Raw genomic sequence first — 25,796 nt, forward strand, 5'->3', positions numbered from 1 at the left:
GATGCAGAGCACTCAACTATTTACTAGTTAACTTTCCACTTCGTTAACTAGATCAGGAGAGGACATATATCGGCGGTTTCAAAGAGTAAAGATGTTCTCATTTCCAAAACAAATGCTGAACCCGGTTACGGATAATATCTGTTATAGTCTACTTTCGATATCTAATCACATGAACATTGGAATAAGGCTGTACTATTAAAGCGCATCTCTTAGTGCTTTGACCTTACGTTCAACAGTTTTAATCCCCTGAGCACTACCTGCCTATCTAACATTTCCTCTGATTGGTCAGTTACATGATATCTTCACTTTAATCACCAATCAGAATGGAGTTTTGCAAATAATTCACCCCAATATTTTTGTGTGGTGAAATTATTCTAACAATATTACCGATTGGGCCAATTGATTATGTAAACTTGTTTTTGGCCAATCGGCAGGTAGTTCTCATGGGGGTTAGGACATGAAGAAACCTTTTAAACAAACATTCAAGTAGCTGGTTTAGCTTTTATAATAGTTTTCTTTATGACCAGAGGATGTAAGATCAGCGAGTCGTCGGTTACCGATTGTGACACAGCAAGTGATATAACCTTACAGCGATAAGGGTACGTGTAGACAGTTAGATACTGCTGTAGCATAATATACCCGTAATCGCAGAATGAACATCACCGGCTAGGTCAATAGGGAGAATACTTAGGAGGAAAATGTCTAGTAGATCACATAAAACCCTAAAGTTGTTAATAGTTTATTGTAACAACACTAAGTGGGTGTTAAAATGGCAAATAATTATGTTGATGCCATGATATTATTGGTATTACAATACATTTGTATAACCTTATGTGTTTGGTTGTCCTTTACTGTTTTTCTTTATTTGTTTTATGTGTTTGTTTTGGTTTTTTCGTACACACTATATAAAATTACAAAAAAGTACACATTATGATATGAAGACCTGAGCGCAAGAAAACCATAAGTCACTTGGCCCCTCAACATGTATACACTAAAGTTGCGTATAGTTTGGTAATGTTTTATACATGTTCAGGGGCCAAAACAAATCTTTCACAACCTTTCATGATGTTTTCACCCTGGAACATGTATTAAACATTATAAAACCCTGAGAAACTATACGTATTTTTAGTGTACATGTTGAGGGGCCAAGTGGACTTACGGTCTTCTTGCGCTCAGGTCTTCATATGCAATAGGATGGATTGAGAATAATACCAACATTTATTGGTCAGGCGATGAGTTTTAAAATATTTGCCTCGAAAGTAGGATTCTGAAAACATGTGGCCAATAACGTAGCCTTTAATATGTTGTGTTTTACTTAAACGCAAAAGGTTGCCAATTATGTCCTGGATGCATGTGCGTCACTTAAACGCCCAATCATCAAAGATGTCTCAGTGCAAAATTTCACAATAGAAGTACATCTAAATATTTATTTTAATCTCATAAATCAACGTGAAAAATTAGTTGAAATAGATACAAACTTAGTATTGGTTCCTAAAAAATGTTACTGATGTAGTATGCTAGCGGTACGTGCTAGGTATTTCTTGTCGGGAAAACCGGGCGAGAAAACCACCTTGCGAAAAGACGATATACGATATGAGGCAATGACGACCCCATGCGTCAAATAGGATTATTTCGAGGTAATTCGAGCGAGAATATCTTTCAATACATAGGTATTACCGTGGCTGTAGTGTATCATGAAGATCTCTGTGTAATTCAAAGGGTTCCCTTGACTTAACCTTTTTAAATCCATGTTTGCGAATCATGGAGCAAAATTGTCGTATATTTGTATGAAAATGCGTTGTCATTGAAGAGGAGGGGACGTTTCGAGTTCCAATAGGAAGTGTTGTTTTTTACCCATTCTTAGCTAATGCGAGAAAAATAATTTGTAATCACACCATTTGTTTTTTGGTGTTTGGGGCTGTGGTTGAAGTTACTCTTTGAAAAGAAACATTTCATTATAGTATCCAAATTAGCCATAATTGCATAGCAATGAATAACAATAGATTTGTATCGGTTTTATTATTATACTGCTTCTAAAAAATATTTTGTAAAACAGTTTGAAACATAGAAGCATTCGTGCAGTTTATAAGAGCAGGATTCGACGTCCTTGAAGATTTATGATTACAAATGAATTAAAGTAAATAATGCAATAAATCAATAAATTAAATTACACTGAGAATTACATATCATAGAAAACAACAACGATAGAAGAGCAGTTACCTTTCAGGGAAAATAAATTACTGAACTTGTGTTAACTTTGGATGGGCTTTAACAATCTGAGACCAAACATGCTGATCCTAAGAACAGTTTTGTTTCAATAGTATCTTGCTTAAGCGTCTTGCTTAATATTATATTCGAAGTTACTAAACTAAAACAACCCAACTTTCTCAATATTAATTATTACTAATGATCTTATTCTACATGTATGTCGTACATACATATCATTTGAATCAATAGTTATTAATTTAGATGTTTTGTTTTATTTTATTTTCCAGGCTGGGTCGGTTCAATCGGCTTTGGAATGGCGTATGTCATGAACCCCATCTCAACACCACTCTACAATCGCTTCGGCTGCCAACCTGTCTCAATGTTTGGCGTAATCCTCGGCGCAGTTGCGCTCTTTCTCTGTTCCTTCGTCAAGAAATTCTGGTTCATGTTTTTTACTTATAGCCTGATGTTTGGATTTGCCACCAATCTCTGCTACAATCCTCCATTAATATTAACAGGAGCTTGGTTTCCGACCAGGCATCATGTACTGGCTACGTGTACGCTGGTGGCTGGTATCCCGTTTGGTAAGTTTAGCTAATGTAATACAATAATGATCAGTCTTATTTCCATTGACAGACATTACTCAAAAAACTAAATCTCCGTTAGAATTCAAGAAGAGCTGAGTGCAGGCCCGTAACTAGGCGGGACTTTTTTACTCAAAAAAGTCTCATGTGCGACCGTAGCGAGCAAAAAATAGAGGTTTTTTATGCATTTTTGGTCAAATTTTGAAAAAAAAGGTCCACATTTTCAAAATCCGCCCACCCCAAAATAAATCCAGGTTACGGGCCTGGCTGACTGATATCCAATAGGTATATACAATTTTGACAGCCTAACATTCCAAAATTTTCAAAATACTACTGTAAAATTATCGTACCAACCGTATACGGTAGATCTGGTTATTTTAATGCTACGGTGATGTTGCTAGATTGCAACAAACAGCATATTGACAGGAAATATTGAAACTATGAATTGAGTCCAAATGCTTACAGCTAGAAAATAAAGAATGAAATTTGGGTTATCATGACAGGCACGTATTTAAACCGTTTAAGTTAAAGGAAGGTGACCTGATATATTTGGAAAATCAAATTCTTTTAAACTTACATATAACATAAAATGTCATCCCTTTCAAGCACCCATGCAAAAAGAACATGTAAATGCGACTAATTCCTAATGGAATGGACATTTATACACCGTGATATTGTTAGTCTACAGTGTTTTATTAATGATAATCATCATGATCATGTAATATATTGATTTCAAGTGAAAGGCCATATTTTTCTCATAAACATATTGAAATTAGAAGTTCCAACTCAGTGTATTTCCGAAAATATCATCAAAAAACTGCCTAATTAGTCTCAAATATGGTATACCATATTTGAGACTAATTCGGCAGTTTTTTGATGATTTCTTCGAAATATACCGATTTGAATGCCAAAATTCAATATGTTTATCAGAAACATATGAACTTTCATCTTATACCAAAATCAGCATTTTGATGAGGTAAAGTGGGGGATGGGATTGTCAATCAGGTTACCCACCTTTAAAGAAAATAACCATAATATTATAAGGAGCTTAATCTATGTGATTAAAGATCACCCCAAAAATCTGTCCTACTAACCGAAGTATACGACTGAAATCAATGCTGTTTATATTCCCCATCGTTTATCCTCGTTCAAGCATATACAAATCACTCCACGTCGAGCCTTGTAAAGCGTCACCGCTGTTTATTTCGGTTAGTGGACAATTTGAGGGGTTGATTGAGTTACCATCGATCGCACGTGGTGTCTTTTTTCTTGCGCGGGAACAGTCAGGCGTCAAATTTTACTTCTGGGGCAGATCGCGGCAGTACTTATAGAGAGCCGGTGACCCTTGTAATAATACCGCCATGGTACACGAGATTAGGTTATCAATCTCATGTACTTGTATGCAGTAATAAAAGACAAAAGATCTAGAATTGTTATTCATTGTTTCGTTAACCACCCTAAATTTGTCTAGAGGCGCAAGCCTTATGTAGGTGCTTCTTACCACCCTTGTATAATCAAATCGGTGTAAACCGTAAAGCGTGAAGTAGAAAGGCTATAAATAGAAAACTAAAAGAAGGACTAGAAATTAAAGAAATAAAAAATCTTCCGGAAATGTCATGGTGTAGTTGATTTATGCCTGAATAAATTTACAATGTGCAAACATACTGAAAATAAAATTAGTGGCGGATAATTACTATCAAATTAAGTTAACGCATCAGACATCATTGATGGTATATTTGATTTTATAAAGGCATCATATATACTTGATTATAATAATATTCAGACATCTACCTTGTGTCCCATGTAATGAAAACGAGTCCTAAATTTTTAAAAATTGCTTTGTTGTTGTTTTTGGTTGCTGCTAAAGTATTCGGCGCGGCATGGTCTTTCAGCAGTCTTCGGATTTGGCGCTGTTTACAGTGCAACCACAAAAGTGGGGTTATAATTGGCTGATTGAAACATGTCATCGTCACATCGGCACATCATTCGCCAAACAAGCTTCGTAGCATAGCGTGACCCAGTCGTGACCTTGTTCTTTTTACGCGATAATCCAGGTGGTGTATGACGTGCAGTCCCTAAATTCAGTAAATTTTCATCGTCAACCGTGTAATTGAATGGGATTATTTTGAAATTTTAAAACGCTTGAATTATCACAAACAAATAGGCCTATGTTGATAAATAATATAATTACAAGCTAAAACCGTTGGGGTTCGATAATGAACCCCACAAAACTAACCGAGTACATGGAAAATGCCATACGACCGGGCGGTTTCACGAGTTGCCGGCTCGATCATGTCATCCGCCGCCTGCGATAATCAGGAAGAGCACTTGTCGACAATGTTTTGGTTCTCGCCCAGACGATTTTCATCATTAATGAGGGAGGTCGGGGAGGGTTTTTTTCTTATTCAATGTCAAATTAGCGTTATTATGGTAGTATTCGGTCTTTTCCAACAGTGCTTGAGGAAAGAAGGAGACACTTTTTTCTTTTTTCAAATGTGACATTCTGAGGGATAAACCCCCTACAGTAGGGCCTACCACGAAAAGACTTGGATATGATCCTTGTTCTGCAATAAACTTATTTACATGTATAAAATTTTCCTAAAGCATTCCAAAGTCTTATATTTTTTCATTTTTTGAAAAATTTATAAAAACACATTGAGGCGGGAGGGGACGAGAACCAAAACATTAAGTCCTTTTCGGCCTTTGGAATAATAGCTAAAATATGCACTGATAAAACACATAATAGTTACATGTCATACATGTATGTTGGATCTGCTTTCATTGTGATACCATGTCAAGGTTTCACCCAAGCATTCTGATGGCTTTATAAAAACCACTCTATTATAAAATATACTTCTAAAATTGTTTAAAATGTTAAAATATAAAAAAGCAGTCTATTCAGTTTGCAATTAAATTAAGAAAAACGTCTTTTTCATGAAATATATTCCAAACCAATAGCACTACCACTCGCTTTTTATAACCCAACAGTTATATACCCGCGCCCTTTTATTGCATTTTAAAAAACCGAGTCGTTATGCACTACATATGGTTATATTGTGCAGAGAGTAGACTCTTACATTAAAAACCAGTTTAAGTCATTTCCTACAAGAAGATTGTCTCTTCCGATGCCTATTCAGCCAGAGTATTCATACATTAGTACACCCGTGATCTTTCTGTTATTTCATCAGGCATAAAAGCTAGCGAACAATTTTGTATCGTTTCAACGTTTTCTTCAATAAAAATGCGTCATTTCTTTCTATTGTAGTCCAATTTGTGCACTGGAGTTTGAATTATCGCTGGTGATTATACTCAATTACAGAAAAAAGTCTCACCCAATGTACCCCCAATATTTATTTTATTTTCTTCTATAGAATGATACAAGATAAGATAAGATAATTTATTTTTTCCATAATTCACAAGAAATCACACAAGTATAAATTTTAAATGTTAAACTGTTAGCTTTGTGATATGGTCTGCCTTTTTGTTTCGCTTTGTTTAAAATAATACATAAAGGCGACTGCTACAGCCTACAATTACTCTTAATAAAATTATTTCTAACAAAAATATTTGTGTCGACAATGCAGAATTCATTCTTCATATACAAAACAAATGGCAAAATATGATACAATAAATAAAAAAATTAAAAAAAAAATAAATAAATAAATAAATAAATAAATAAATAAATAAATAAATAAATAAATAAATAAATAAATAAATAAATAAATAAATAAATAATGGAAAAGATTATAACTATTGACCTCACAAACAGCATCGTGCATTCCTACCCTTTTGTCTGATTAGAAATACATGCCTGCACGTAATTTGACAAAGTTATAGAATTCAATACGCTTCATATTATTTGGTTAACTTTCCAACCATTATTTGAATTCACTTCCACATATGGGTATAGAGATTATTTGCACTTGATTATATTTCATTTATCAACTTCCTGGGTGATAAATTGAATTTAAAATGTTTCTTTCTATATCTGTTAGTGATTATTAAATAAAACCCGACGTTATTGTGTGCACGATGTAATATCAGAAAACTGTTAGGTTTAGGGGCAATTCATGAATATCAATGGCCCCAAAAGGATAGTATTAGTAAATTCACGCATTTCTTATTAAACGTGCCGATTTATAATGATATGCGTCACCCTTAACATAGCATGTTTTGATATATATTTAAAAAAAAGGACAATTCTGCGTAAAAAGGACAGTTCCGCAGTTTTTCCTCCTTTCTGTAAACCCATTGGCTAAACGTATGTAAATGTAAGCGCATGCGCATATCGACAATCTTTTCCAAAAACATACATAATCACCATCTCATATAAACAAACCAACAATTCGGTAAAACTTGTTCACGTATTGAAACGAACATTAAAAACAATTGGTTAGAGCACAGAGTAGGCCATTATATAATTCAAAGTAGATTTTCCATTTCTCGAGATTCCATAGAATATGTACACGTTGGCTAACAGACAAAATATACACTACAGACACGCCCCTACTCTCATACAACCTCACGCACACCCAAAGGCTAAGCACCCACGATCATCAACATATAATACACCCAATCCCCCCACACACCCCCACACCCCTACAAACAATACAAACAGACACAAACTAACCTAAACAATCACTCACATACACCCCGTACAAACACCCAACCAAGACCTCACTTCAGTAAAACAAATACACAAACCCCATCAACAGGGGTGTACGCGGATGTATGCATTTAGGGGGCAAAACTTTTCAAATATTAAAGCTTTAAAAATGTATTTATCAGAATTGGTCAAAGTGTACATATTGTACATGTTTAAACGCAAGTATTAAAAAAAACCAATGTTGTTTGATTTAACGTGCGCTTCAGCTAGGCATGGCCCAATTATCAGCACACTTCAACAATTATTCCGCTGCCATTAGGATATATCAGAATCATTTCCGCTTCACCAAGTCCGCAACTGATGCGCAGGTACTCTCAGCGACTTAGATTGTGATTACCCCAGCAGCTCCCCATTTTACACCTGGGTGGAGTGAAGCAATTGGGAATTAAGCTATCTTGCTCAAGGACGCAACACACTGGCCGTGGTGGGGCTCGAACCCGCAACCTTCCGATCATGAAGCTCGCGCCCTAACCATTGGACCACCGTGCTTCCCAGTATTAATAGCTTCACTACCAGTCGGGTGTTAGAATTTGTCAAATTATGCAAACTTCAATGCAAGGTAGTTTTACCACCACTCGGATTACCATTAATAAATTAAAACTTACACAGTACCTTACAAGCACACCCCTATGTACCTAGAAATACCGACCTACTCACCAAACACCCACCAAACCTACATACACCCACCCCACACACCCCCACCCCACCCCTACACACCCCCACCACTAGCTTCACTTCTTACCACACGTTCTCATAAGTGTTCTTACATTAAAGCCATATTATAACATTTCTGTAAAAATAGATTAGTATTTATTTTCCATAAAATGTTAGCTTTTACTGTCAGATATGTCCCTTTTAATTTTGAGCCGAACAAGTGAGGTAAAGCATAGAAAATTGGAATTTACTACTAGCGCCCATGCATGTTACTCCCGCAGTTGTAATACGGTACGACCCTCGGGGTGTGTGTGCGTTTGTAAATGCCGTCTAACGAGGACCTACATATGGATACACACCGTAAAACGAGGACACACCTCAAACGAGGACGTCCTCGTTTTGAAACTATGCCCAGGATGACGTAAATGATGCAAATATGCATATAAGATAGCATATAAGATAGGTCCCCTCATAGCGGGTATAGGACGGGTCTCAGTTGGATAGTAAGTTGCCTGGTGTGTTTGCGTGAGGTCCACGGTGTGTCGATTAAAAACGGGTGTGTAAGTCCTCGGTTAGATCCTTCTAAAGTCGAGGTCCTCGTTTGAACGTATTTACAAACAGGGTGTGTGTGTATGTGTATCCCGCACGCACGTGTACGTACTGTGCATACGTGTTCGACTAATATTTCCATCGTAATAATAAAATGCCGGTTCCATCGTTTTATTCAAAATCTCGGATTTTGACAAAACTACAGCACCTAAAGTCTTGATTTTTGCAGAGTATCTTTATCTATCTTGTACATTACAATCGTGTAAAAAACCAGAATTTAAAAAAAAATGGAGGGCGTTCTCCTCAGCAAATGTTATAATATGGCTTTAATATGTTGACCTTGAAACCATATACCACCCAATACATAATGTCTGCTGTATACCTATTTTTGTGATCAAGTTATGCATTTTATTCAATTAAATTACCAGTTCTTTGTCAAAAACATTTTGCTGTAAAAACGTGTCAGTCTCTGTGGTTTTATTCAATATCGAATATGCGACCGTACAGCACGAATGAGCCGTAAATTTCCTAAATTGTATTCTGAGTTACAGTGTAAAATGTGTACGAAGGTCGTATTCATCGGTAACTTAAGCTGGCGCGACATCTATCTCATTTTTATAGTCAAACACCAATCAATAATCCTATGGTTGAAGTGGATAATAAGCTTCTACCTTAGATGGCTATAGACATTTTAATAGCTCTGGTCTTTGTTTGCCTTGGCTAAATCCTGTTCAAGTGGTGGGTTACCAGGCATTGTATTTTGTATCCAGGTATGTATAACCAACAATTAACAATGAGAGAACTTTCTTAAACCTCGTTGACTTGGGGATGATTTGAAATGACCGCCAATTATGACTGTTTGATATTTATTGCCAGCAATGTGGAAAAAGTGACACATGTAGAAACGAAAAAAGCTATAATTTTGTTGAAGGAGCAAAGTTTAACAAACCATAACCCCGCTTCTGGATATCGTTTGAAGTCAAATGATACACCATTTTAAAGCTTATGATGTATATTAATTTTTCTAAACACGAAATAAAACTAAATTGACTGGGGAGGAATTTACGGCTCATTCGCCGTGAACGGTCACATATGTTGTCTAATATCTAACAAACCGGAAAATATTGAATAAAGCAATATGAATACATGTTTGTAATAGAATTTATTTTGACCTAGTATGAAAAATAGATTGAAACATTAAAGCCTTAATTATGTAAAAATGTGACGACATATTGGCGCCAAAAATGCTTTTGCAGACTACATTACGCGATATTCTAGATTGCAAATGACAATACAAAAAATAACGTTAAAAAGTTGATATTTTAATAAAAATATAAAAATTTATATTTCAAAGCAGCAAAAAGTAAATTTTTAAATAAAAAAACAAATACCTCGCCTGAAAATTCAAACAGAAAATTAAAATTTGAATTCCAAGATCCAATAACATACATTAAATTTTATCCAAACAAGTCATCATATAAAAACAGTATTGATTGATATCACATGACATCATTCATGAACAAATAAGTAAAATGTTATTAAATAAAAATCAAATCGTTTAAGTATTTGTGACATTTCAAAGTCATTGGCATAGATACTGAAATGAAACTTTAAACCTAAAATGCCGCATGTACCACTACCACTGGCGACAAAAACAATTATGTTTGACCAATGAGATCATTCGTTTTTTAGAAAGCAACAAGGAAGGAAAACGTTCATTGGAGAAACCTTGTGGCGAAAATTAAACTGTTGCCAATCAGTTAGAAAACCCGTTTCCAAAGTAATTGGCATAGATATCAAAATCACATTTTAAACTTGACTTTACACATATCGCTGACGACAACTGATTTATTTCTGATCAATGAAAGTAGTCGTTTTTTACGCGCAACAAGAAAGGGTCAAGTTGATTGGTCAGATCTTCTTGACAGCATCCCGTGTTTAGAATCATTGCAGAATATCATCATTCCCGTATTCTCTACGCAATACACAACATTGTGGTTTTTCTGGAATGGGGTTTAAAGATTAAAGCCATATTATAACATTTGCTGAGGAGTACGCCCTCAATTTTTTTTAAATTCTGGTTTTTACACGATTGTAATGTACTTTAGTCAATAAACATTGCAAATATCAAGACTTTAGGTGCTGTAGTTTTGTCAAAATCTGAGATTTTGAATAAAACGATGGAACCGGCGTTTTATTATTACGGTGGAAATGCACAGTATGTACACGGCGTGCGGGATACACATACACACACACCCCGAGAATCGTACCGTATTACAACCGCTGGAGTAACATGCATGGGCGCTAGTAGTAAATTCCAATTTTCTATGCTTTACCTCACTTGTCCGGCTCAAAATTAAAAGGGAACATGTCTGACAGTAAAAGCCAACATTTTATGGAAAATAAATACTAATCTATTTTTACAGAAATGTTATAATATGGAAAAAACACAAAAGCTCAACTTTGGACGAGTATACATTATGTAACTTATGGGTCATTTTCTCCAAAATGGTGGTTGTGATACAAATCTGTGTTTATTTTTAGATTTCTTGATTCTTTCCTTTTCGAAAAATGTTCATTACCTCTGGGCATGCTCAGTTCGTACATCAACGCGTTGCGCCTTTACATTCACAACTTCTTTTCTCTTTTCTTGCAGGATCGCTAGTTATGAATCCTGTATGTCAAAGTTTGGTGGAAGCTATAGGACTCAGCAATACATACCGAACTTTGTCGGCGCTTACTCTAATAATAGGAATACCGTGCTGTCTTGTGTTAAAACAACCCGTAGTTTATGGCGATGAGGACACTTTGATTGACGATGCAGAAGACACGCCCATTGAAGAACAAAATGAAAGTTATCCAGCAACCAGTTATACGTCATCGCAGCAGTTTTCAACAAATCCATCGCATAATAATTTTTCACGTGTCAGGGATTATTTTCTGAGTATATTTAAACCGCAACCACCTGTGGTTGCTGAAACTGATATAACCACAGATACTTTATTGTGTGGCTGTAGACGCGCACTTTGGACAGATAAAGTATTTTTACTTTATATGTTTGGACAATTAATGAAAGGAATAGGCTATGTGTTCCCATTTATTCACTTGGTGAGTATTTATAGTAAGGTATAGAAGTGTATCTTAATCGACCATTTTCGTATTCACCGAAATGTTTTGCGGCAAGATTGAAAATACGTCATCAAAGTTTAAAGCGCATGCTTGACGAGACTGTGAATACTCAAAATTGCGTTTCTTGTCATTATGTCAAGATCCAAAATACGAAATAACAATAAATTGCGGGAAATACGAAATGTTCTATATATTTATATTTTTAATTTGTGTTGCTTTTTTTTAAATTTTTTGATTTGCAGTGTTTTTAAATCAGGAATGCGTATTGTGCTTTAAGAGCTCAGGCTGGGAGATACGATGTAAATCGATCCCAGAGTAATTGTCTTGAGCTACAAGAGTCCTCGTGTTAGTGGCTGCAGCAATACAATCCTGACCATAACGCTACTCTGCCTGACACAAAGGTTTCATTTTCACTTCGTTCCCTGATATTTGCTCTTTGTCACGGAGGTGAACAGGTTGCCATTAAACAGAGTCACGCATGCAGATGAGTGTCTATAAGTTACAAATACCCATGTGCAGTCATGTAGTCGCTAACAGAGATAACCTATTTGAGTTTAATCGCTTTGAGGAATTTTTGGATCAGTCAATATAATCCGGCAAAGAATGTATATCGATCATATGTTCATCAGCTCACTCAAGGACACTAATTAGGGTATTGTTGTCAAGTGTTATAATCCGGTTGCGTGAAATGTAGGAGTGAAGCCGATGAAGGCACGTGGCTTTTGATCGGCAGGCACACATTTCGTTATTGCATATCGCAATAGTAGTTTTATTTCTCAGCATAGTTGCGTCGTCTTGGGTCAGCGTCTTGGGTTCCGGGCAGCAATATTTTTTCCACAGTTAACATTTGAATAAGAGAAACTTATAAATATATAAGTTTCATACCCCTAACCGTAAACCCTAACCCTAACCCTAATAGGTTGTGCGGGACACCACGTATACAGTTGCTTAAATGGGCTCCCTATTCAGATGTTAACTACGGAAAAATAATTCGCTTCCGGATCCTAAGCAACTTGTAACCTAATGGAACGATGAATTTCTAGAAAAGCCATTGTTTTACTAGTCCATATGACAGCCTATTATCAATCCTCAAATCAGATCGTAACTCGCTTCATCTCCCTTTTCCCAAGGTCTTTGCCCCGGACGACAAGCCACATTTTATATGACATTGTTTTGGATACAGCAGAAATTGGCCCTTTTGTCAAGGGTACGATATGGGGCGACGTTTCAACAAATATACTGGCCAGAATGTAACGAGTCGAGTCATTTTATGGTCGGCTCTAGACATTTCTAGCCATTTTTCGAGTCGAGTCCAGATAAAAGACTCGAGTCACTGTGGGAAAAATCTGAGTTGAGCCATTTCATTTCTGAAAAGGCGAGTCTAGAGTCTTGACTCGTTAGTAATACTGGCAACAGTGAACAAGCATCAACGGTCATGATTATTTTTGTGTTATTAATGCAAGTCTCTGGCAATCACAAGAATATGTCTTATATGTTAGAAAAATACTCATCAAGCACAAATCACTTTATTTTATTTAAAACAAACTTTGACCTTTTAAACGCGTAAAACATCCGTCTCTCAACACGCGATATTCAAAATTCCCGGGCGCCGAAATTGTTCAAACAATGACGTCATGATTATTTGTGCTCAATTGTCGTCAGCTTTTATTGTAGTTACTGGGACGTCATTGCCCGAAACAGTTGTGGTGCCCGGGAAGTTTTAATATCACGTTTTGAAAGACGGTTGTTTTATTCGTTTTTATGATCAATATGAGTTTGTTCAAAACCATGTGATTCCCATTTGATAATTATTTTTCTAACATAATAAGGCATAATATTGTGATTGCCGGAGACTTCCTTTAAGAATAATAAATCATGTTCTTATACATATCATCATTATTGATATTTTATCGTGTACTTGAACCAACAGGTCAGTTTTATGAATAGTATTGGCATAGAACCTTCAGCTGGCTCACTCATTATGACCGTGAAAGGTGCTGCTGACATGTGCGGTAGACTAACATCCGGGGTACTTGGAGAGCGGGTTCCATTTCAACTCATCCATATATATGTGGCATGTACTGGCATCATGGCGGCGACAACTTATTGCGCTACATTTGCCAGGACTTTTGCCCATATGTTTTTCTATGCCGTATGTAAGTAGATTCAATGTTTTCGTAAGTATTATAGTATGAATAAAACAGTGGATATGTGCAAAATTTCTCATGGAAACAAAAACATTCAATGCAGATGGCAGACTATTATCTACAGACTGAACTACTTTCTGAGCTTAAAGAAAGTGTTGGTATTAAACAAACGCATTAAAAACAAAACACGTCATGAAACTAGTGCTAAATGCATATAATCTAGAAAAGACTTTTGCTATTGCCAGGAGGAATGAATTTAGGAACTTGCTAAGCTTTGTATGGGCTGGAAAACCAAACCCCTGTGGCTTACTCTACCAAACCCCTTGTATTGATTTAATTGGTACCAAATGATAGTTATATGTCTCCTCTATACAGTGATAACAAAATAAGTACCAGAATTCTCCACATGACGTCACTATGGCGCAATAAAGTTAGCGCTCGCACAAAATTGAAAGATTTTGGATGTACAAAACAACCCAGAAATTGATTATTGGCCAGGGCCGTAGCCAGCTTTCTTGGTCAGGGGTGGCAAAATTAAATTTCGGGGGCACAGACGAAAAAAAATGTAGTTGCATCATACAATACATAGGCCCCCTATGCCGGTTTTGTTTTTGATAAAGACTGTACGTGTCTTCGAGCTTCCCAAAAGCCTTTATTGGGGTAATGTGCGGGCGTAGCGCGCAAAAAAAGTTTACACTATTTTCGCCCATTATCAGGATAAAAAGGGCTTTATAATGACAATGTTTTTTGTATTTTACACTGTTTTGGCCCATGATTGGGGTGAATGTTGGTGGAAAAGGGCCTCCTAGCACTTTGCCCCTGCCCCCCCTGCGCTGGCTACGCTACTGTTATTGGCTAAAAATTTAACAAACGTGCCATTTTCATCGGATTGTGGCTCAATATGAAAAGACACTACCATGACTATACTATTCTAATATAAATGTCATGTTTGAACCCAATATCGCTTATTATTTTTGTAAGAGCTGGACCTCAGAAACCCCTCACTTGAAGTGTGATCGCCCACCTTATGCGCTGTAGATCGAGCAACTTGTTAGCTAAAACATGTAAAATGAGAGCATTGTGTTTACACAGTATTTGTTGTGGGACCTGAGAGCACATCAGACACACTAAATTGCATTATGTAACAGTCCTGGAAGTAAACTTTATTATTAATCTAATGATAATTATGTAGTTAAATTGTATGTAGCTGGGAAGAAAAGCCGCCCATCATTTGCAAATGTTGACCTATCGAATTGAAGATATACATTTTTTCCCAAAAAGACTTTATTATTTTTAGTTCCTTTCGGGAAATTTTCAATTTTTAATAATTTGCTATAAAATGTTTATTATATCGCGAATATCAAAACGTCTAACGTATTTGATATCAGAAGGACATTCCTCTTATTCAGAATGGAATTTACTGTGCAAACATTGATATCCGATCTCGTATTAAAGATTAACGTCATTCGGGCGTTTTAATGCACTGAAAAAAATCTGTTTGCGGGGTTGCTACAATAAAGTACGACATGGGATAGTGGTTTAAAAATCATAATGTAAATAGATTGGTCAAAATTGCACGCTTACAAAATGTCCCGATCTTAACACAACTTTTGTACTAATAAAACCATGCCTTCTGGAGTTTTAGAAGTAAACATTCACAATCAAAGAATGATTACTATCGGCACTGCACTGTTCCAATCATGTTTGACGTGTCTCACCAAATCGCCATGAAAGAAACTTAAATTTATACTCTATGTCGCTGGCGAAGAGCAATTGCGTTCCCTGTCAATTGGAATGTTGCATCCAAAGCTAATTAAAACATCCCAGCCTATTTGTCAGATCGTGAGCGACTGGATTATAAACTCTATATTGTGTGTCACTTCTCGCCAATGTTTCAGGTTTGCCAGAACCCTCGCTTTCGCTAATTTAACTTTATTGAATTCTTACCGAATACATTGGACTATTCCGGTTGATATCCATACTCCCCTATGGAAGACATGACCTTAATCTCCCACACAGGTAACCCCATTTGAAATTCACACTCCCTCTGTGGAAGATTAAGGGCACTCCTTCCACAGGGTGTGTGTGTGGATTTTAACTGGAATAACTCATTGCAACAAGTGTCTGTTTCAATAACTTTGGCAATACATAGTGCTTTCCACACTCGCCCAAAATTGACATAGCAGTATAATTTTTAAATATTTTTCTTAAGTTTTAGGACATCTCATGCACCATGAAACCAATACTAGGCATGTTTGTACTTGTTTGTATGCGTTTGTTCGTGTAAATTACATACATACGTGGCTATGATTCTGACATGTTTGAAAAATAGGTAAAATTTTCCAATTGAATGCAAGCGAATGGTTGATCCTGTATGCAGAGGATAAGATGCCCTAAAATCCGCCAGAAGCACAAAGTTTACTTCATTTATTGGTGTATTCATTGCATTCGTCTATGTGACCTGATTTCGACGATTCTAAACGATTTCACAGAATGTGGACTAATTTTCTTTTGTGAAATGAAACGGTTTGATAAAGAAAGTGTCATTGAAACGTATAAAGTAAAACATTTCTAATACAGACGGCAAAAGAAGGTACCAGTTATGTTCACCCCTGTACAATAGAGCATTCGATGAAGCAAACTATTCAATTTTTGAATTTGCATCTTCCTTGGGATTTTGGATCATCGTGTCTTTACTTCTTGACTGATTTCAACTAATGAGGTCTTAAAGTAGAGCTAAAAGATACGGCTATATTGGCTGCTGGTATGACATAATCTGTCTTCATTTATGATACGCATCGGTGAAAATAACTGGAACCTTAATTTTTTTGCGGTCTGTTGCAAAGTGAAGGACTACGCGGTGGTGTTGGGTGTGTGTTTGTGTCCAGAGGTGCTTATAGGGTTATAGAGCGTGTGATTATTTGCATCAAATGTTACTTAAGGTATCTCCGGAGAGTATTTTCATGATGGGGCTAATCTTTGTCCAAATTAAGACCAAGGGCTCTAAACTTTATTTTTTCGAGGGCTATGCTGAATTAATATTGACGTTATTCTAATCGAAAAATGCAAGATGATCGTAAGTGCCAATAGCATTAAGGGCATTTACGATCTTCATAATACATACAACGATATTGTGTTTCCTATATTAACTCTCTTCACGCGGGTGTCGACTGCAGACGACATGTTTCAATTTTTTTTTAATTCAACAATTTCATAAATGTAAATTTTGGTGACCATATTTGGAATAAGCATGAAAATTGCATTAAAATGAGTACAAACAAGCCTAGTATTGGTTGAGTATTTCTTAAGATAGCTCTTGATATTTTGAGAAAATGTGTCAAAACTTTTCAAAATTGATTTGAGTACAGCAATTTCTATGAACAACCTGTTCCCTACTTTTCACCATCAAAATGAAGATTTTGGCCTCATTGGAATGCCTATGATATTTCTTATTGACCTTGCAAAATGTTTTGATGAGTTTGTAAGACAAAATGGTTTTTCACACAGTATTCTAAGATGCCTTAAAATTCACGCTTTTGGCTCTCATATAAGGGATTGAAGTATATTATATAAATGTGACCTGCTACTACGAAATGAGCGTAAAGTCGCAAGTTGGTAGTTTCAAAACACCCTGGCTAACTGGGTTGAAGTTCTTTGTTTGCCGCGCACCTGTACAAGCCTTCGTTACTGGCCCATTCACAAAGGACATACAGAAATACTACTAGCTTGAACAGGTGTGTGTGAAACAAAGAACACCAACGTAGTAGCCAGGGCGTCTCGAAACCGTCAACCTGCGACTTTATGCTCATTTCGTGGTCTCATATATATGTAATGGAGCTCAATGTCTTTCAACAGAGGTCGAAATACTACGTGATCAAACAGGACCATCCTTTGATGCGTTTATTTTGTTCTTGTTTTCCAGTCATAGGTTTCTTCAATGGTGTATTCAATTCACTTCTGTTTCCAACTACAACATCCCTATTCCAGCGTGATTTAGCGCGAGAGGCATGGGCGTTTTGTCAAGTACCACCTGGTATCGCTATCATCATTGGACCGGGTATTGCAGGTACGTAAGCCATCTTGGTTTCTTCTACTTAAACGTACTTTTTCCGAGATTGAATGTGTCACAAAAAAAATAAACAAAAACTACATTTTGTTGTCATGAGCAGATAAGGCTGGATACTGCCACACAGTGCACACACTCACAAAATGACATCATTGTCATGGTTGTAGCACTTTTTATTATTTTTTCGCTCATTGACAAGTGACGGTCCAGATCACTCGGATTTGGCCCTTATTAAGAGTAGGAGCAAAGAGCATTTTATTGCTCTTTCTTGGACACTTCTCTTGAGACGTACGCCGACATATCCGCGTGATTACTTTCATAATCAAGTACCAGCCAGCTTAATGTAATTAGGTCCAGTTTTACTGTTATCAACTGAAATGAGCGATACTGGTGTTTGTTTGTCTGTTTGCTGTTTTATTTATCTTTTTTTTTTTTTTTCTCTTTTAGGTTTAATATATGACTCAACAAAATCATACATCGTAGATTTTTATGTAAATACCGGTATCTTTGAAGTTGCCATGGTTATCTTTCTGTGTATACCGGGGATGCACCTTTATAGAAGATTAAAGGATGCCAGAGAAGGTTTGCCGCCAGGAGGGTCTAGACGGAAGTCTAACGTCGTTGAAATGACAAAACTGTATAATGTAGGCAACGGTGGCACAGACCACCATCAAGTGACGACAACGAACATGAACTCAACGGTGTATCCGATGCCTAATGGCTATCAAACTATGGGACAATGATATCGATTAATAATCGATATCGAATATGAACCTCGAGGAAACGGTAACACTGAATATGCTAATTATTCACGAGGAATGGAGACGAGGGAGCCTATGGTTCGTTAAACTCGCGTCGACTCCTGTAAATGATGCAAGAATATGCTATTGTTATGCTGCATGCTTCCCTTGGGGTTCTCCAAATGTGTTATTGCTCCAGATATAGTTGATGTATAAATACGGTGTTTAAATGTGATCGAGAAAATCCAGAAAACCAAGACCCTTGATATTGTATAGTATATAAACAGTAGCCTATTATGCAATTGCTATATGTTAAGTTTGCTCGGAGTATTGTACACTCTCTTGAGGTTTAGTCAGTATGATATTAGATGTGGACCATCTTAGAGGTATGGATCCGGGGTATGGATATTTAGTGCGGTGAAGAGCGATCCATCACTCTTCTGAGAACGATAAATGACTCTTCTGAAGAGGTCAAGTCAACCTGGAATACCTAGGATATGTCGAGGGTTGACAAACAGAAGGCCTTAACTCAAAAAGTGCCCCTTTGAGAAAAATGAGTAAAATCATATTTTTCATTGAGATGTGACCAAGTATTATTGTGCTATACATGTAGATGCAATAGGAAGTTGAATTGAGTTAAGGCTTTATGATTTTAAGAATCTGTGGGTATTACAGATTATTTTGGTACCAAAATCTCAAAATGGCCAAAAGTGAGTTAAGGCCTTCTGTTTGTCAACCCTCGATGTTGATGATTGATTAACATTCTCTTTGGGACGGCTTCATAATTTAACCGCTGGTTCTGCCCAGTTCTGTCCGATTGGAGACGTTTCTATTGTTCTAAACATCCGCCGGATGATTTTTGAAGCCACCCCTTATCAAAATTGCCAACTGCAATGGCTAATGTTCCAAGAAGAGATACACGCGATGATTCACTATAAAATAGAGGGCCTGCGTGTGGGCAATATTCTGTGTAGAATTCCATACCCAGGTGAATGTAATGTACTTCAAGTATTTGGTTGAATACATGTACCAATAAGATGTCGAAGCGTAAGAACATGGTTTAACCCCATAAGAACTACCTGCCGATTGGTCAAAGCTCCATTCTGATTGGTGATTAAAGTGAAGATATCATGTAATTGACCAATCAGAGGCAATGTTACATCAGTAGGTAGTGATCAGGGGGTTAAGGTCTTCTCATAGCCGATTGCGTCACCGAACTGCCAACGCATTTAGTCTTCCCAAGTACTATTACGTTAAAGTTCAACAAAATGTGTAACGGGTTTTCTTTTCAGGACCAATTCGCCGTAGAAGTAGTGGTGATGTAACATGATTAATTACCGTAGCAATAGGGGAAAACAGTTTTTGAATGTATTGCCCTGCACTAGACGTACCCTGTAACTCTGCATTACACCATTGATTAGCAAAGAATGCAGAGTACACAATACGTTTTACTGCATCTGTACGATTGGTGTCTTTGAGAAGAGTGGTATTGTATTCAATGATTGCACACATACACAGACATGGCAGGTGTCGGAATACAACCTACTTGTAGTGCAGGGCAATACATTCAAAATTGTATTCACTTATTGCTACTATGTAGAGCGTGTCCTAATAGTTAAGGTACTTGCCTTTAGTACATGAGGTCCCGGGTTCGATCCCCGGCGGTGGAGATTTGTTGAGATATTGGCTTGGGAAAAATATGTCTGAAATTGATTGGCAACCTCTGTAGATTAAATTTAGACTTCCGCTCTCCCCGTGGTTCATTTAGAATTGGGTAAATGAAATTAATCATAAAAGTACTCTGTCCTTCGCAGGGGACGTTAAGCTGTCGGTCCCGTGTACAGAGAGCCATACCTGTATATACCTGTATCTCGCAGCCAGTTTCGAAAAGAGTAGGGTATTAACCCCTAACTGTTCCCAACCCGTCTCGGTGTTCAAATGGAACCCAGTGGAAATAAGCTTCAATAGAGGATTTCTTGGGTTATCCAGGGTTGTCAAAACCCGAACAAATCAAATAAAAAAATGCTATAGTAATTAATCCTGTTACGTCACTACTTCTACGGCGAAAAGCTACCAAATGTCGAATAAATTATACATACCCTTATAAAGACAGTTTGACATACCAATATTTCTTTCCTGGCTAGGGAAGGACATCATGTTCCTTGACCAGGGTTTGACCGGGATCTCCTGGACAAGTAAACCAGTTTTCTTCCTTTCCATTTCTTGGCAGACTCGAAAGAAATGATTATTTGTGATCATAACATTAAACTCGAGAACAAAAAAGAATGACACTCTGTAAATGTAATTATTACAGACTTAAAATATCACCTAGGGATGAAATCAAAACTCGACCGGTTTCCATTGTTTGGAAAAATAGAAACCGGACGAGTTTTGATTTCATCCCCTATATGATATAAACTATGTTCTTCTTCAAATCTTTTCTACCAGACTGTCTGTTGTCTGTATAAAACGTGTTGACGGATTGATCTGGCTAAAAAAACGACGCAAAGGATTATGGGAAACCTAAAACCATGCTCCGATAAAAAGCTGACGACCTCTATGTTCAGCAAATTATCTTACTATGCAGATGGATGCAGAGTCGTTGAGTCGTTTTTATTTTACATTATTGTTAATGTCCTCAGGATGGTGTCATGCTCAATATTTCGAAAAAGATAGGGGCTATATAGATGAAGTGACATGTGATGTCATCCCAGGGCAAAGGGCAAATGTGCTTTTAAGTGAGGTGGTCGTTTGCTATTCCCTCAACCATATCGACAGACCAGTCCCTTGCTTTTGTTTGTAAACATTACTGTCACCTCATCTCTATGTATTATTTGTGATTAACGCATAGTGTCGAATAGAATCCTAGTACAAACCGTCTGTATTAATTTATTATATCAATAGAGGGCGACGTTACTGATATTTTAACAGTGGAAAGCCGGTCTTGTCTCGTGCTCATAGAATCTCCCAAAGCATTTCATGTGATCATCTAGGGATGGTTTATAGTAAATCGGCTTGCTACAAAAATCATATTAAACGATACTATTAATGACACTGTGCCCATCTAAGTTTTCCGGATTTTGTGAAGGTATGATAACATTGGGTGACTCTAAAAAAGTCCGAATCCGCATTAAATGCATTCCTGGGATGCCTTTCAATGTGATCTCCTCTGAAAAAATGTTCTGAAAGTAGATATAAAAAAGCATTACTTGAAATATGAAGTTCTAGAAGTTTAACAAGTTTTAATAAGAGGAGGGTGTGGAGTGCTGTTCGGTTGTGATGCGCAGATTGTGTTTACGTTGATTGAGTGACAGATCGAGTCTACTGCCGGCTGTCCGGCGGTTGAACCGCGTTCCATTGTTTAGAACAGTAGAAACCGGCTCCAACCAGACGGAACCGGCGCGGCGGTCAACCGCACTCTGTACAGAAGCGGCACCGGAAATTTATTCCGGGGGATATAGGGGAGTAAAATCTTGGGTATAAATGGTGAAATTTACCTAAAATGTGGCATTCCCATGAAGTGGGAATTTCAATGATTTTTGTTATTATGACTAGGGTTAAACTGTGATGAAGGAAAACTCAAGTTTGTGGGGAAATGCCCATTGATTCTACGCATAATAACTACATAGCACACCACATCCACCTCTTTACTAAACTTCGTTATTCAGTTAATAAATGAGTTGCTCCATGAAGTACTTTCCCGGCTAGCCTCAGGCGATGATCGGTCTAACCCTACGCACTGGTCATTATAAATCCAGTCGTTCGGAAGTCAATGCTTTGGTTGGAACATCTCTTTCTTCATCCAATGAGAATGTGAGTTGTGGTTGATAAGAATGTTTGATTTTCGCTTGAATCAGGCGACGAAAAAAACCCACTGTTCTACGGGCGGACTTGCAAAGTAGGGTCAGTCGGTCCCCGAAACACAAAATCTGTGTCGGTCGGTACAGACGAATCCAACGAGCCAAGTCATGGTCAGGATTTGGTCGGCCATTTTGGGTCCCCGCATGCACCAAACAGGTGTTGTGAGTGCCCAATTGGGTGGATTAAATCCGCTTAAAGATTCTTTTGTGTTGTAAACTGTCATCATTCTTTTGTCTACGTGTAACACGGGTGATAGAATGCAGTTTAAAATACCCTCCAAGGCCGCGTCATTTCACATTTTAGGTGAGATAGAGCCGACGGGGACCCGGCTAATGGCTGCCATTGAGGTGTAGGAATGCGTGAAATTGGATTCGTCTATAGACAGGGAGTTTCTTTTTTGTCGTCTCATCGTTATTGTTTTACATGGCAGCGAAGCCTCAAATGAAGACCTGAGCGCAAGAAGACCGTAAGTCCACTTGGCCCCTCAACATGTTAAAGTTACGTATAGTTTCTTAGGGTTTTATCATGTTTAATACATATTCCAGGGTGAAAACATTATGAAAGGTTGTGAAAGATTTGTTTTCGCCCCTTAACATATATAAAACATTACCAAACTATACGAAATTATACGCAACTTTTAGTGTATACATGTCCAAATACTGACGGGCTATAGAACTAAATAGATGTACACAGAGTCCAGTAGAAACATGGACCATAAGATTCTGTAGCCACTTTGTTCAAAGTAACTTCTATAAAATGAAAAAACATTCTTAAAACAAGAGATATATCGGAGAACGGGGATAGTTTGAACCGCTTGTCTTTGTATTTTTGGTCAGGATTTATCAAATAAGGGCCGACACCTTTAGGCTTTAGGATTAGGTTAAAGGTAGAGATTAGAATTATGTAGATGGGTCACAGGAAGTTGCAGATGTTTCGATATATGTGGTGTGATCAAGCAAAACCAGTCTGAAGTCTGTCATGTTCTATTTTCGGGAGTATTGGATTGTAACAAGCATTTGCAAAGCAAACCCATTGGAATTGGACAATTAAAGGGGCATTTCGTGATCCACAGCCTCATCCCCCACTTTTCTAAAAAAAGTTGAGATTTTTATATCACTGGAAACCTCTGGCTACATAATGTTTATGTACAAAATATTTCTTGCAGATTAATTCGTTTTGCAAAGATATCGTGAAATTCGAATTTCGTTCTGGTGCACCAGAACGAAATTACAACGCATTGTCTATGGAGCAGTGTAATACACATACCGTAAAACCCCGTCTACAAGGATATACCTAAGAAACGCCCTCAATAAAATTGGTTGCTTGTTGTATTTGGAGTTTGATCAAATATATACTGGCACTGGGTGGCTATGCCTTCCATCTAAGTATGTTGTAACACCAATCAATTGTATTGACATAATAACGACTGTTTCGTATATCAGGATCGTATAGCTCAATTGATAGAGCGTCAGACTTTGGAACTGAAGACATGCTGAAGAGAGCATGGTCCGGGCACCGGTTCCGTTTTTTCATTCTCGTTTAATTTTAACTTTTTGACATGTTCTTTTTATCTTTCTTCAAATCTACTTTTCTACTTTTAATTTTAGGTGCGTTTTTTTTTTATAGTTTTTTTTATAGTTTTTTTAGTAATTTTGTGGTTTTATAGAAACTAGTAAAAGCATTTATTCTAAATAATAGCGAAACCCACGGTTAGACAGATGTGTTGTAACTACTTGTCTGTCCTCGTCTTTGCAATAAAAACCTATGTTGCACCTTTGTGCCATCCCAATTCTTGAGGTAGGGTGCGTTTTTGGCTTAAGCACGATTTTGTTTCTACTTGAAATGAAATCAAAATAAATATTGTTCTGTTGCCACAATTGCAGTTTTTTCAATAAAAAAAATAGATGAGGAATAATAATTATTCCATATTTGAATCTATTGTCCCATCAAGAATAGAGTGTCTTCAAAAACTTCAATCAATTCATCTGACAAAGGAAACTATTCTGGTCATTCAATTTTGTTTCGCTTTCACCTGTTATATCACAGGCGTTGGTAGAGAAGGCACACTTCTCTTGTCTTCAACGAAGTAGTGATGTAAACACTAACATGATTAATTACCATAGCTAGCAATGGACATACACTATTTTTTGTTCCACTTGAACCCATACTATAGGCTATTCGCTGTCGATGTGACGTAATTAATCGGATTAACTACCATAGCAATTGATGAATACAATTTCGAATATATAGCCCTGCACTTCATCGTTCACGTGGTACCTATGCATTAAACCATAGTTGTCAAAGAAATGCTAATCACTCGCCATGTAAGATTAGTATTTATGAAAAGAGTGGTATTCAATCTATGTTTGGTGACATACGCGGGTGATTAGTGCAATCTGCTTGATGGTAGTTATTGCGATTATTACGTCACTTCGACAGCGAATTGTAGTATAGACGAATCCAACAAGCCAAGTGATGGTCAGAATTTATTCGGCCATTATACGCTGGTGAAGTTGCGTAATTAATCGGATTAATTACCATATAGCAATAGGTGAAAACAATTTTGAACATATCGCGCTGCGCTACAAGCAGGTTACACTCATCACCTGTACTGTGTATGTCTGCAATCATAGATTGAATACAATACTGGTCTTTTCAAAGATCTTACAGGTGCAGCATGATATGGTTCAATGAAGAGGTACCGCCTGAACGTATCAGTGTATAACGCGGTATATTCAAAATTGTTTTCACCTATTGCTATGGTAGTTAATCCGATTATTACGTAACTTCGCCAGCGTATTGAATAAAACAGGAGGATGTGAGTTCATAAGGGCAATGTCGGGGATAGGTCACAATCGATGTGGAGAGATGAGAGGTCCGACCAACAGCCATAGCGATTCAACTAATTCCAGCGGACGGTCTGTGGCTAGTAAGGAATCGTCTTTGACCACATGCGCAGATCTGTCTCGTCAGGAAGATATTTAATATCCCGAATTTATAATAGGCCTATGCCTACCAGTTCCATCGTATAACCGATCTGCTAGAGAATATTTGTTACCATGTTTAATAAATTCGTATTTATCGTATAATAAAATGTAGCCAAATGTATATTATGTGTCACACGGTTTTCTGCTGAACCACTAGCAGGCTATGTTACCACATCTATGACAATGACAAAGGTGAATTTTGATG

General features: G+C 37.1%; 1 protein-coding gene across 1 annotated transcript in view; it reads left to right on the forward strand.

Moving 5' to 3' along the window:
* Positions 1-19,152, forward strand: part of LOC140140136 (monocarboxylate transporter 7-like) — a 134,614-nt gene extending 115,462 nt beyond the window's left edge. The window contains exons 3-7 of the mRNA XM_072161978.1: positions 2,496-2,792; positions 11,318-11,769; positions 13,721-13,946; positions 17,860-18,003; positions 18,451-19,152. Coding sequence (XP_072018079.1) covers positions 2,496-2,792; positions 11,318-11,769; positions 13,721-13,946; positions 17,860-18,003; positions 18,451-18,746 — 1,415 coding nt within the window. The 3' untranslated portion in view covers positions 18,747-19,152. The remainder of the gene's footprint in view (positions 1-2,495; positions 2,793-11,317; positions 11,770-13,720; positions 13,947-17,859; positions 18,004-18,450) is intronic.
* Positions 19,153-25,796: the final 6,644 nt, after the last annotated feature.

This window comes from Amphiura filiformis, chromosome 18 (genome assembly GCF_039555335.1).
Source record: "Amphiura filiformis chromosome 18, Afil_fr2py, whole genome shotgun sequence".
Taxonomy (NCBI): domain Eukaryota; kingdom Metazoa; phylum Echinodermata; class Ophiuroidea; order Amphilepidida; family Amphiuridae; genus Amphiura; species Amphiura filiformis.